Source organism: Micropterus salmoides, unplaced genomic scaffold, assembly GCF_014851395.1.
Source record: "Micropterus salmoides isolate LMB-PRFRI ecotype aquatic unplaced genomic scaffold, ASM1485139v1 Ms_hic_scaffold_1, whole genome shotgun sequence".
In the NCBI taxonomy this organism is placed as follows: Eukaryota; Metazoa; Chordata; class Actinopteri; order Centrarchiformes; family Centrarchidae; genus Micropterus; species Micropterus salmoides.
In genome coordinates this window covers 47,231,352-47,245,259 of record NW_024040040.1, presented here as the reverse complement: position 1 = coordinate 47,245,259, position 13,908 = coordinate 47,231,352, and the positions used below count along the sequence as shown (strand labels likewise).

The 13,908-nt window shown below is 39.1% G+C and overlaps 1 protein-coding gene across 2 annotated transcripts in view; it reads right to left on the bottom strand.

Annotated features, from left to right (window-relative positions):
* The window catches only part of sh3kbp1 (SH3-domain kinase binding protein 1), a 43,767-nt gene that overhangs the window by 4,069 nt on the left and 25,790 nt on the right, over positions 1–13,908 (bottom strand). Inside the window, exons 7-18 of one of the 2 annotated variants that reach the window (XM_038731708.1) lie at positions 10,643–10,732; positions 5,708–5,765; positions 4,757–4,851; positions 4,474–4,569; positions 4,290–4,341; positions 4,116–4,187; positions 2,812–2,947; positions 2,633–2,703; positions 2,368–2,474; positions 1,026–1,160; positions 237–448; positions 65–128 (exon numbers count right to left, since the gene is read on the bottom strand). In XM_038731708.1, the coding sequence (XP_038587636.1) occupies positions 65–128; positions 237–448; positions 1,026–1,160; positions 2,368–2,474; positions 2,633–2,703; positions 2,812–2,947; positions 4,116–4,187; positions 4,290–4,341; positions 4,474–4,569; positions 4,757–4,851; positions 5,708–5,765; positions 10,643–10,732 (1,188 nt within the window). The remainder of the gene's footprint in view (positions 1–64; positions 129–236; positions 449–1,025; positions 1,161–2,367; positions 2,475–2,632; positions 2,704–2,811; positions 2,948–4,115; positions 4,188–4,289; positions 4,342–4,473; positions 4,570–4,756; positions 4,852–5,707; positions 5,766–10,642; positions 10,733–13,908) is intronic. The other variant, XM_038731716.1, reaches the window with a different exon arrangement.

The following is a 13,908-nucleotide window of genomic DNA, read 5'->3' as shown; positions in this document are numbered from 1 at the left end:
TAAAGTCAGGATTGTTAGACATACATCTAAACTCTCCTGCCCTTCCCTCCTTTATGAGTCTCACCTGTAAACTAACACGAATCTTCTTCTCTTCATCCAGCGCGCCGGCCAACTGCTTCATCTCCTGTCTGAAATACACAAATACACACAAACACATCATGACTGATCCACCGACTCACGTACGTTTGCGTGCACACACACACACACACACACGCTAATATCTAGGGATGATGTACCTGTGCTGGCTCTTCAGCCGTTCTATGGAGGCCCTCAGGTCTCTCAGCTGGTTCCTGAGTTCCTCCAGTGTCAGGGGGGTCATAGGTGAATGACGGAGCTCGGGGGAGGGGGTCAGACCCGAAGAGGAAGATGGGGACGTGGAGCGATGGCTGGAGTTAGGTGGGGTCAGGGTAGAGGGCTTGGTGGGAAGTGGTGCCTTATTGTCATGTACCTGAGAGCGAATTGAGACACAGATCAGGAATTTTTCCCCCCCCGAACATCTGAGATCCAACCTGGAGGTTCTGCTTCAAGTGAAGTTTGGAATCCAAATTACACCAACAATGATAAGAGAAGAGTGAAAAATATAGGAACTGGTGGTGAAATAGTTTTGTCAACTAATGTTTCCAAAGTTAAGAAACAAAAGTTGTTAAAGTGCTGAGGAAAATGGAAATTTCAACTTCTACAATTTTACGCCACACTGAGCAAAGTCCACGTGTTGAGGAAGATTGTGTAATATGACTGAAAGCTCCACAACAGCTACTATGGCACTTTGGGGTGAGGTTGTTTTGCCTAAAATTATAACATTAATCAAAAAGAAACTGCATCTCATACTGATCGATCTCTCCTCTGTGATTACAATTAAAACTATTGATATTGATTATCTGTCGTTTTGTTATTTGTCAACAACCGGTAACATCTACCAGCAAGCACTTGATGTGCTGCTAAACACTGCTCAGAAACACAGAAAAGCTGTAGTGTGGTGCCACCTGCTTGATGAAATAAATAGTGTACACAGAAGGTGGACGTACAGAGATGTTGGGAGCGCCTTTCCTCAGGGAAATGTCTAAAGATCTGGTGACAGTCTCCGGCTCTTCCTTCCCTCTATTCTTCTCCTTCCTGTCCTCTAACGCGGGGGGTTCCAGATCGGTACTGGACAGGTAGGACTACGACAGAGAGAAACAGACAAATGTATTTAAAAAACAACTGCGATGGCGTATTCTGTGTCAAGTCTGTGTCAAGTCTAATCTAATCTAAATACAGTTCTAATCCATTAAAATAATAATATAAGATAAGAAAACACACCCTTTTTTCCTGTTTCCATATTAATCAGTGCAAAACGTTTTCCATAAATGCATATTATGCTGTGAATACTCAATATATACTGAATGCTAAAACATTAGCATGGACACCTGACAGAGCTACTAGAGATGTACCTGTGTCCCAGTTTTATACTAGTTTGTACCAATTTTCATAGTATAATGTTTTTGCAATTACAATACAAGAAATTATTGAATTTTACTGGAATAAATGATCAATCAAACTCTGGCTCTGAAATAACACTGCCAACTTACCAATATTTTTGTTTGTTTGTTCTGTTTTCTGAGGTTTTGTTTTAGCTTTTTCCCCACCTTTAATAATGTGTGTTTTAGGGCTGAAACTACTGGTAATTGTATATGAGAGAATGTGTCATGTTGCATGAGAGTATGTGTTGACAGATGTTCATTTTCTGTATTTTGTGTTGTCTTTGTAAAGCTCCAAAACAAATTATATCAAAGTATATCTTATATCTTATATTTTATGTGATCGCCAACTATTTTGATAATCAGTTAATGATTAAAATAATATATCAAACACAAAAGCTAAAGAACATTTGCTGCGTCCAGCTTTAATATGAAAGATAATGTACAAATAACCTTCAATAATACATCATGATTTAAGATAAGATGACCCCTTGGTTAAATTTAAAATCTATCCAGCAGCATATGTCATTTTTAAATATAATATATTATATATATATAAAGAGTACTTTTACTTTTGTAAATTAAGCATATTTTTATGCTAATATGTAAGTACTTTTACTTACTACTGTTGAATCAAGGGCTTTTACTTCTTTCACAATATCAACAGCATCCACATAAATCAAGTATTTCAGTATTAATACTGACATTTTAAAGTACATATCGTTTTGTTGCTGTTCACAGTGTCAACACACTTCACTACTTCAGACCTGCTCAGTATGTAGTATAGAAGTGGGACACAGCGCCATCTTCTGAGAGGATCAAACCTCTCATAAGATTCTAAATTAGGTGACCATGTGTCTTCCTCTAGAAAAAAAGTCCTTCATGATTGGCTGACTACAAACACACTTACTGGTGTGATGATCTGTGAGCGAGGCCGGCGGTCTGTGACTCTTGGCCGTGACGCTGTCGGGTGACTCAGCTTCTCTGTTGATGCGACGACCACGTCCAGGTCCACATCTGCACAAACACACATCAGAAACACACAAACAGGTGACTATCAGCAGGTGACGTTCCACATGTGCACAGAGGCAAAGAGAGAAAGAGCGCGCTCTGACAGTTACTTAGGCACCATTATCTTGATCTCATTGGTCGATGCTCCTGTCAGTCAAACTCACCAGTGTCATGTGACCTGTCAGGGCCAGAATCTGGTGTCGAAGCCCCGCCCTCAGACTTGGGGCTTTCACTCCTGAGCAGGTAAACCATACAACAAAATTAAGCTGTGTAAACCCTCGGGGAAATGTGGGATTTCTCAGTAAGAGCGTGTGTGAGTGTATGTTTGTAAGCTTGTACTGACGCGAGAGCGGGCGGTCTCTCGGGACGCCGCGGGGGTTGGGAGGTAGAGGAGGTGTTTGTCTTTGGGGGGAGGGGTTTCTTGGGAAGGAGAGATGGGAGGGTGGGCTTGGGGATGTCTCCAAACTTCAGCTCTTCACCTACACACACACACATAAAAATCATACAAAACACACATGGTTGTTCATGCAGGAAAAATAACAGACACATTGAACATAAATAAACACATGTAGAGGTGAATGTGCGACTCAAACGCTCATCCAGACATGCATGATAAGGTGACTGCATGGTGGTAGGAGTACAGTGATAAAGGGAAAAGCTGCAGCAGTAAAAAGGAACTACATCTGACCAAAGGTCGCAGTAAAGCAAGCCAAAGAAGTGTTGTTAAAGAATAAACAGAAAAAAGAGAAACAGAAAAAGAAGAAAGGTCTGGTGTTGCCCAAGGCTGCAAGAAAGTGAGTGGGGAAAAAATGGAGGGGTGAAAGGCCAAGGAGGATTAGAACGATCAGCTGTGGTGTCACTAGTATTTGTAAGTGAAGAAAAACAAATAAATTGAGATTGAGCTCTTTTTTTTTTATAATATATTTTAAGAAAATCCCTGTTTCATATGTATTATAAGTCATATTAACAGTGCTTCAGCTCTAATAAAATTTGGAAAATAATATCACTCCACTGGCAGATTTTACTTACTTAAACTCAAATACTTCTTGGGGTGAGGATTATTTTAAGTATTTGTGCTTTGAGTATTTCCATTTTAAGCTACTTTAAACTTCTACTCCTCTACATTTTAGCTGGAAATGTTGTACTTTTTACTCCACTATATTTGTGTCTACTTGGTTTAAATAACCGAGTCAAACTGTGATTATTTCACAAAAAGCAAAAAGAGAATAATCCAAGCTACTCTTGACTCACTTGGGCCAAATATCGTATCAGTCGGTGCCAATGTTTGTCAAGATCAAAACAACAATGCCCATAGTTTCCTGCTGTACACAGAATGATGTAGACACCGTCTCTTCAATCAAAGCTTTGTTTCACCAATTTACAAACGAGGACAAACATGCTGCAAGTTATGTTTTTACAGCTACTTGTTCTAACATCTACTCCTGACACAAACCTACTGCATGCTTGGCTCCATTAACCTATGAAAAACCGTACTTTCGCATATTTAATGCCTGATTAGACATATAAAACATGTTTATTAATGATCTGTAAGTTGCCAACTGAACAGATCAGTAAAAAGCTGTTAGAGGCTGCAAGAGCTGCAGGCCGAATGTGGGCTGAACAGAGCCAAAGTGGTCTAGACTGTACCTCGTTCCTGGTCTCTCAGTGGAAGATGTTCAGGTCGCTCAGGAGGAGCCTTCTTGACCTCCGACTTTTTCTCTACAGGTCAGAGTTTACAGGTTTCTGTTTCTCTCTCTTTCTGTCTCAGAACACATAATATACAAGCGAGGAGGGAAAAGAAGTTGTGAGGTGTTACTGTACCTGTGGTGTGTTTAGCTGAAGGCGCGCTTGGAGGAGGCGGTTTCTTTGGTCTCTGGAAACACACACAGACACCGAAATATTATAAAAACACTTCAAGAATGTCTCATGTCTTTGAGACTTTCTCGGCAACGGACATCACGGTAAACAGACAACTTTTGCACGTGTGTCCTTGCGCCAAATATACCTCTTTCTCCACTTCTAGCAGCTTGACAAAGTTGTCTGGGAAGACACCTTGCCTTCCCCCGATCTCCCCCTTCCACCAGCCTGCATCAGCACACTCCTGGACAAAAGAAGAAGTTTGGTACAGTTTAAATGCCTGCTGTGTATTCAGTGTGCACCGGGATGCAAATTGTGTTTTCCTAACCTGCACAAACAAATCAAACTAACCAAGTGATGCAAAGATGTGAGAGTCAAAGCAGACACACCTGCATATAAGCCAAGTTATACACACACATATGCAGACTGACCTTGGTAATAATGTTGACGATATCTCCCTCTTTGATTGACAGCTCATCTTCATTTTGTGCTTCATATGGAAAGAGGACTTTACATTGCTCCCGTCCTGCCATATTTAAGACAGACAAGCCATAATGAGCAAAACTACGGAATATAGAAACAACAGAGTAGAGGAGGTTTTGAGCAAGAACTGAAGGGATGACGTGCGGGGAGAATGTGCCATTGTTTTCAAATTTTCACTGAATTTTTATACCCGGATTATTTAGTAAAAGTAGACAATTTTAAACTTTTGAAATTGGATTTTTGAAATTGGATTTCCACCTAGGTTTTACCTGTGGTTAAAAGTTATGAGTGTGTTTAGCTTACTGCCATAGTTTACATTAAACAAAGAAAGCACAGCACAGCGAAAAAGGGAACAGGGGTCCACATAGGTTAGGTTAGAAACAAAAAGCTAAATCAAAGAATGCTTGTGTTGCAAAAGGTACTTTTAAAATCTGTCACCCACATTTGTGTATTATTAGTTTTTTTAAAACATCTGTTTAATACTTTTATATTCAAAATAAAGACCAATCAATTGCTAGATTTTCATCTGAAAAATAAAATTGGGGAATAATGATAACTTACTTCTGTATTCAGTTATTAAAATACAAGGATGGCATACAACACTTATAATCACACTTTGGGGTTTCCTTTAGAATTTATACAATGGTGTACAATTTGTGTGTGTACAGGAAAAACCAAAAAGGAAACGAGAAGTTCACTAAATCATTTCCTGATTACAATGTCCAATCAAGCACGTCTAGCGATAGAAGAGCATGTTTTGGTTTTGCTTTGTTTTAACTCATTAACTGCAAAAAAAAAGAGGTTGAAATCCACATAATCTTTTTTCATTACATTCCTGTTTGCTTTTATTGCCTTATTGTTTATCATCTGGACTTCCTTAACTGAACAGTAGAGCTCACCTTTAGCTTTGCTGTCAGGTTCAGTCTTCATGGTTTCAGGGGCTTTCCCTTCGTTGGCCTGAATGTAGAAGAGACGGAAGAAAACCTTTACTTTCAGACACATTCATGTAAAATGTCATCGTCAGACGCATTTACATACACAGTAGGTATAATTGTGTAACCAGCAGCGCAATTTAAGTTTTTCTTGTAGTCACCCTGGTTCGGTGTAAGACTTCCTGTGCTTACCATAGCGAGTTTCACCAGCCTCTCTGGAGGATATCGTGATCTGGTTTGATTCAGCTGTTGGTGTGGAGGTGTGACTGCAGAGCAGCACGTTTACACAATAGTGTTAGTGCAGAAAGTGACATCTGTGCATCCTTTTCCCAGAGAATTCACCAGTGTATTCCTCCATATGTCAATTCAAAAAATGCACTATTGAGGTAATCAGCAGGTGTCTTTTTATTTTATTGAAGCTGGTGATTTTAATCAAACAGATCTTTTACCTAAATTCCTCCACGCATATTTCCCCACCAGGGGAAGCAATGCCCCGACCACACTTAGTCTTCTGGGAGTTTGGTATGCATGACATTGCTGACATACTGAGGTTCAGACGGTGAAGTGTTTACCACATTCACCATCTTAGTTTAGCGAGTTAGTACGCTAACATTTGCTAATTAGCACTAAACACAAAGTTACAGAGCTACAGGTATTTCATAGTAAACTTAAGTATTGAACAAATTAACAGTTTGACCAGATTGTGGTGCTGGATTAAAAGTTCAGAGGTCACTAAATTATTGAGGAGAACATGAATGTCTGAACCAAATTTCATGGCAATTCTCACAAAACATTTCAGAGACAATTCAGTGTCGAAGACTTGGACTGACTGACCAACATTAGATCTCCAATAACACCTCTAGCAGGACTTAAAGTCACATCTTACCAATAAAACAAACTGAATGAATGGGTAAAAAATAAAAATCATAAATTAAAAGACAAAAATAAACAACGCACTTGAAATAATCACTTTCCAGTGCACATCACTGTCCCACAGCTCCAGTCTAACCAGCTAATTAGAGAGGATCAGCTCAGATTTAGCACAAAACCACCCGAGCTGACTTGACGATGAAGCGCTTGCGCGTGTTATGCGCGCTGAGCAGGCTGTTAAAAGGAGCCGTTGTTTTCCTGCTGGAGTGGATCCCTCGACAGTGTTTGTGGAACCAGGGTGGCTCTTCCATAGAAAAAAAACCCATACACACACATATACATTCACAAGACCGGGGTCTGTCCCGAACACACACACTGCTCTGTTCTGTTTGAGAAAAAACACCACGCCGCCTCCCCCGCCAGCTTCTCTCCTCTCTCTACACCCTTCCCCTTCTCCCCTTCCCTCTCTAATGAGACCCATGTGGTGCCACAAGCATTGAGACATCATTACAACATCCCAGAGAGGTTTTAACGTCTGAGTATCACATGTTTTCTAGGCCTCTTATAGTCAAACAGGGATTGTTCAGTAAGTGACACGACTATTTCTGGAATGACTCAGACAGTTAAGACATTTTTTTAAATGTCAACCACTTTTAGTTTCAAACAGAAAAAGAAGAACTACAACCATTATCTTTTTGTTGTGCTTTAGGAGCCTCGTATCACCCTAAAGCTGCATTTACTGCTGTTTCAGAGCTGTGTCATTGTAAAGCAAAAATCTCCCTCCGCAGAGCAAAGTGTGGCCAGAGGCAGGAAATTCAAACAGGAGTAAAGTCTGCAGTCCATTTAAACACCACACTAATGTGGCTTTCATGACTTTGTAAGAAAAAGTCTTCTGAAAGTTGTGACATATGCTGATTTGTTTAAAAGTATCGAGGCAATGGTGACTGTTTTGAATAATTACTTAAACCAGCATTAAAAGATTTTTTGTGGACATGGGGGCAGCAAAACCACATCGACATACTATCACTTTATAAAGTTGCAAAGGCAAATATGTTATCAAACAGCTGATTATTTACACTGCAGATTTATAGCGGCCTGCATGTATTAATGCAGCTTTAAGATTGTTTCTAGCAAGACATTAAATTGCAGAAAACAATATTTTCTAGTATAGTTTATTTGTGTGAGTCTATATACACTTTCTGACTATCACCTTGTAGTCCAGTATTATCAAAATAACTACCTAACACCAAATATTTCTGTACGCATGAAGCTAGTGCTTTCTTCTGACTGAGCTGGTACAACCTTGGAGGAAGGAAGTTTTTCCTTGCCTCTGTCGCCTAGTGCTTGCTCTTGGTGGGAATTGTTGGGCTTCTGTAAATATCATCACAGAGTATGGTCTAGACCTGCTCTTTTATGAAAAGCGCTGTGAGATAACTGTTGTTGTGATTTGGCGCTATATAAATAAAATTGAATTGAAAAATTGAATTGAAATTGAACCTTCTATTGTCATTGTCTATTTTTCACTTTTCAGGCCAAGTTAAATAAATCCACAACCGATTTCTTGCCTCTTTACATTTAACTATTTTCAGTTGCCCAATAACTCAAACCAGAGGATGATTTGATGATGCTTGGAAAATGGTATGATCTCTCCATTGCAGGGCTGAAAGAAGTCAGATTTAATATAAACTGCAAACAAAAAAACTGGATATATTTAGTGGTCCTGGTATATGCACAGCAGGTAACATACCAGGCTGATATTGGTCTTTTCTATTACATATTGACAATTAGCCAGTTAAAAAGTTACTCCCCGTCAACAGGCACCTAAAAAAATAGCAATCCTTTAGTAAAATGTGCACGTAGTATTTATTTATTCAGTTTGTCTTTCGGAAGTCTTTTGTCGGTGAATAACCCTGGTAGGTGACCTTTCCTTAGTGATCCACCACTCACTAAACTTCACACTGTAGACTTTTGTTTTACATTGAAGTCCCTGCTGATCTCTTGGCTGAGTGACTCTGACTCATTGCAAAGACAAAAAAAATAAATAATAAAACCTTGAGAAAACTTCCCTTTTTGCTGGCATGAAAGCTAAAAAATGTTGAATACTGGCCCAAAACAAAATCCAAACTATCATTGTCAGCACTCAAATAAACAAGCTTTGAATCACTATGTGCATCTGTGCATCAAGGCACACACATTGCTGTAGCTTCACAGTGGGACTTCGCCCAGTTCACAAGCAGCTGACCTTCCAGTTCAATTATAAAGTTGACGTGGCTTTAGGTGACACAGCGTCGCCCCGTCCCGGATGGAGACTCTGTGCCGTCAACTTCTCCAGAGCCTCATTAGAGAGCAGAGAGACTTGTCTCACCATAAAGCAACATAACAGCCTCCCGCTCAGCAGGACAGGCTGACAAACATCCTTCAGAGCAAACACACACTCTTATATTTCTGCAGGAGCTCCAGGAGGGTTTGACGACCAATATAGGAATTTAAATATAGGAATTTAAAAGTCATTTTAAATACAGGTTTTACTTTTGGTCACCTACTTAATTTACCTTGTTTTCATCCTGTGTCTCTAACTTTCTTCATCTCTTATTCTCTGCTTAAATGTGCCCTTTCTCGCCTGACATTAAGCAACATGACAAGTGTTGAGGTTTTGCCTTAGCGCCGTGTGGCTATCAAAAAGTGACATAAGAGTTTCAGATTTGGTGTCATTGGTGATGTTTGCCTTTAAGTTTACTGATAGAACGTGCAGAAAGCAGATTTTTGTAAAGGTTTCTTATTTTGTTAATAAATCTGTGTTTTCTGAAAGAGTTTTATGTCTCTTGATGGTCAAAATGTCCTTTAAAAAGCTGTTTCACTCTGCCAGGACTAATGTTTAGGGTAAACATTAAATTTCTTGTAATGAAAATAGTCAATTTCTCCAAAAATAACAAAGTATTTATCTTCCTCTCCTACTTCAGTAGGTTTTTGTAAAGTTTTCTTCTTCAGATTACAAAATAAAGGGGAAATGTCTCTGTTTTAATATAGTTATATGTCTGTTGATGGTTGAAATACCACACAATAAAAGTTAATGGTTATGGTATTAATGGGACTGAAATTATAAGTGGTTTTAAGGGCTTTTCAGATATTTGCATTTTAAAATTCTTAAAATGTGCGTGAACTGACCCTTTAAAGGCAGATATTTGTAAAACACGAGTCTCTGCAGGGCCACAAACCACTTGGCGTAAGAAAATTTGTTTTTTATTTGACATTTTGATGAACCGGTCCCTTAATTCCATTTTCATAACCCGACCAAGAGACCAAAAACGTGTTCCTGGCAGAGTGTGACAGCCTTTGAAATTGTATTTTGACCATCAACACACACATAAGCTTTTAGAGAAACAGAGACTTACACTATATTTTGTAATCTACGTAAGAAAACCTGTTGAATCTGCATGCTCTATCTGTAAGTTTAACTACACAATAATCCTGAAACTCTCATGTCACTAAGGCTACACCACTACACTACTTAACTTCACATGAAACAGTGTACATTAAGCAGAAAGAAAAGCACAGGATAAATAAAATAAAGCAAATGGGTGACAAAGAAAAAAATGGAAATGAAAAGAGGGGAACAGAAATAAGAGAAAACTCGACCCTACCGTCCTCTGGTTCCAGTTAAACACAGACAGACGGAGCTTTGCTACATCAGCGCCGGCAGCAGCAGCAGCAGCAGCAGGAGACAGAGTGTGTGAATATGTAAACGTCAGTGAAAATCTGTATTACCTCCCCTCCTCTCTCCCTCTCTCTCTCTGTCTCTGCCCTGTGGAGCTCTCACTTCTGCTTTGCTTGTCAAATCCCCGCAGGATGCATGTGTGTGTGTGTGTGTGTGTGTGTGTCAACATAAAACCCACTTCCTGTGCTGAACAAATGAAACACAGGAAGGGGAGGAGCCACATGGGGACTTCCTTCCCTCTTGACTCACAATACAATGAACACAGTATCAAAAAATGTATGAAGTTGTGTGTGTGTGTGTGTGTGTGTGTGTCTCACCTTGTCCATCTCTGAGTCCACATCCATAGAGCGTGGTCTGAGCTTGATGGGCTGGTCTTTGAAGATGTCACCAAAGCCAAACCCTCGAATCTACGGGTGGATTAAAGAGGTGGAATGACACACAGTGAACATTGACATTTAAAGCAGTATTTAAAGGAACACTTTAGTAAAAATCTCATGGTTTCAGATTCAGAGACTGACCCCAAAAGAGGAAGCCCTGGAAGTTTGTAGCTTGCCTTGTGGGTGGCAACAGTTTCAGTGGATTTAAAAAGCAGCCAGAGTCGCTGTGTGTTTAGCCAAAGATGCTCTATTACAAAAGCACTAGAAGCTAAAGCTGTGCAAATGGTATGACATGGTACACACTTCCTGTCTCCTAAGTGGAAGCAGTTACCTCTCAAAAAGGGGGAAAAAAGTCATAGGCACACAAAACATATACATTTCTTTAAGTTTTTTATTAACACGCTTTTTCCCTTTCCTTTATTGAGTTCTATTCTATTATTGAGATCTTTATTGTGCATGTCATAAGTGTCATTTACACTGGGGACGCTGGGGACATGTCCTTTTTGAAATGACTGATTTTGTCCCCATCACTTTTTTAAAGCATAATTTGTTAAAAAATGTTCTGAAATATTGCTTGCAGTTAAATAACAAATAAAAATGCCTTTAGAAAGGTTTATTTGTACATTAAGAAAACTGAAATATAGAAGAAACAAATGTGCTTTTTCCAAAAAAAGTAACCTAAACTAAAAAAACAAGCTACTGATTAACAACTTCTTGACACAGTATCTTTTTGGGGTTTCCGTTCTCTCCCTGTGAACATGACAAAAGAAGAGGGAATACTAAATCATGCTAACATATGAGTGGCCTCAGCAGGGATATTATATGAAAAAAGTTTATCTGCAGGTGAAACTGATATGAAAGCAGCACAGAATGACTGAAATATTGTTATATTTATATACTTATACATAAATAAAAAAACATTTCCACCATAAATTGGTGCAGAAATTTTCACAGGAATGCAAGAAATTATGATCAAAATTTCCTGGAGGAGGTCCCCTCAGACTCCCAAGCCCCTATATCTCAGCATTGAGGATATCTTTGAAACACTGTTTAAGGATCTTTTCTTCTCGTCCTCGTGACCTTAATATCACGTATTGTGATTTCTCGTGATCTAAGTGTCTCTTCACAGCCCTAATCTGAGCCCCTATGTCCCCACCACTTTTCAACACAAAGTGACACCCTTGGTGCATGTAACAGGCTTGCAAAGTGAAAAAGCCCAAAGTCCAGTCCAAAGAGAGTTCTCATCTCCCACAGAAAACTCTGAACAGTCTGAAAACAGCTCGTTTGTAGTCCAGTCATTCCCTTTCATCCCTGTGACGTCACAGGGATGAAAGGGAAATGCGCCTCACATAACGCTCACCAAGTGGCTTCTCCGAGACGCCCTCAAAAACACTGGTGGAAAAACTCTCAGCTGCTGTTACAGATTAATAACTCACCACTTTGAAACTCAGTTGCCAAGCTGTTCGGCAACATGCACAGCTGAAACGAAGCCGTGTTTACCATCTTCCCACTGACCTGCCCTTCTCTGCTTCTGATTGGCTAGTAGTCCTTAACTAGGATCTGTGCATGTGCAACTTCCAAAAAAGATCATTTAGAGACAAGATGTATCACTCCATGGTTAAAACGAAGCATTCAACACACAGGGTAAAAAGAGGAGCTGCAACAATGTGCAGTATGAAAGACATATGGTGTTTTTTGAAAATTCAGCCACGTAAAGCTGTTCTGGTACATCCCCTAAATAAGATTTTGAACCTGAAAATCAGCATAATACCACCTTTTTAATGAATTACTATTAATGTAATTAATGCAGATCGTAACGTTTTCAACACATATCATAAAAGTATTGATATTTTTCTAGATAAATCATTTACTTGATCATAACAGCCTAATAATATTCTCAATTCCAAAACCGGTTAAATATTATACAAATTATATATTGCACAAAACTATATTTACTTATGTTAAGGTTGCAAATGACAAACTGCCTTCAACATAAACAGCAAAACACACACAACTTGTGTATTTTGCCATGTTTTTGCGCATAAATGTATGTATTTGGGAAAATACTGAGCACACGGTTAGTGAAGATGAGTATATTATGCCACACAGCTACAGGAGTGGGTTGAGTTTCTACGGGTGTTTCAATACTCAATATTCTAACTGCTTTGAATCCAAGATGCTGCATTACATCTGCAGTCCTCCGTTCAAGTGTCTGATTTTAATTGAAGTATTCCTTGAAAACTACTTCACTCAGCAGTAATTCTTAATAATTGTGAGGCGTGGCAACTATAGCTGTGAACATATTTTTGTGCTGGAAAAAAAGCACCAGCTTCTTGTATTGTGCCATAAAGGCTGTTTTTCCAACTAAATCTGACCCACTACAAGCAGTGCTGTACTCTGTTGCGTGTAAAAGTCCTGCATTGAAAAGGTTACTAGATCCAAAAACTTCCTGAGTAAAACTATGTAGTATAATACGGCAAGGCAAGGCAAGTTTATTTGTATAGCACATTTCAACAACAAGGTAATTCAAAGTGCTTACATAAAACATAAAAGCAACAGGGAAATATAAAAAAGGTTAAAAACAACATAGGGAAATTGAAAAAAATACACATTAAAACAGGGTAAAACAGGACAGTAAAAGTTACAGTGCAGTGTACAATCAGGGTTAAAAGAGTTAAATGGAAAATAAAAACAGGCTGAGCGGCTGAGCAAATAATTGAGTTACAGTTATTTTGACAAGAGAATAAACAGAAAAGTGCACTTAATTTACTCTCTCTAGCTAGTCTGCGGGTCCACTGAAACTCCAAAAACACTTGGACACTACAGAAAAACCAGGACATGTCTGTCCGCAGGCCACTTTGACCTAGTTATACTCTGGACCCACCTGCGTGTTTACAGGTGGACAGAGGTTCCTGCAAATCACTTAGGCGTGAGATTTAAGACCACTTCCTTCACTCTGTTCAATCTCACTCTCATTATCTTTTCATTCAATTACCTACTCATTTCTCACCGTGTGAATATTTAATTAAAAGCAATGGTAAAAAGAAAAGTCTTAAGTCTTAATTTAAAAGAACTGACAGTTTCAGCAGACCTGCAGTTATCTGGGAGTTTATTCCAGATATATGGAGCATAATAACTGAACGCTGCTTCTCCTTGTTTAGTTTTGACTCTGGGGACAGAAAGCAAACCTGCCCCAGATGACCTGA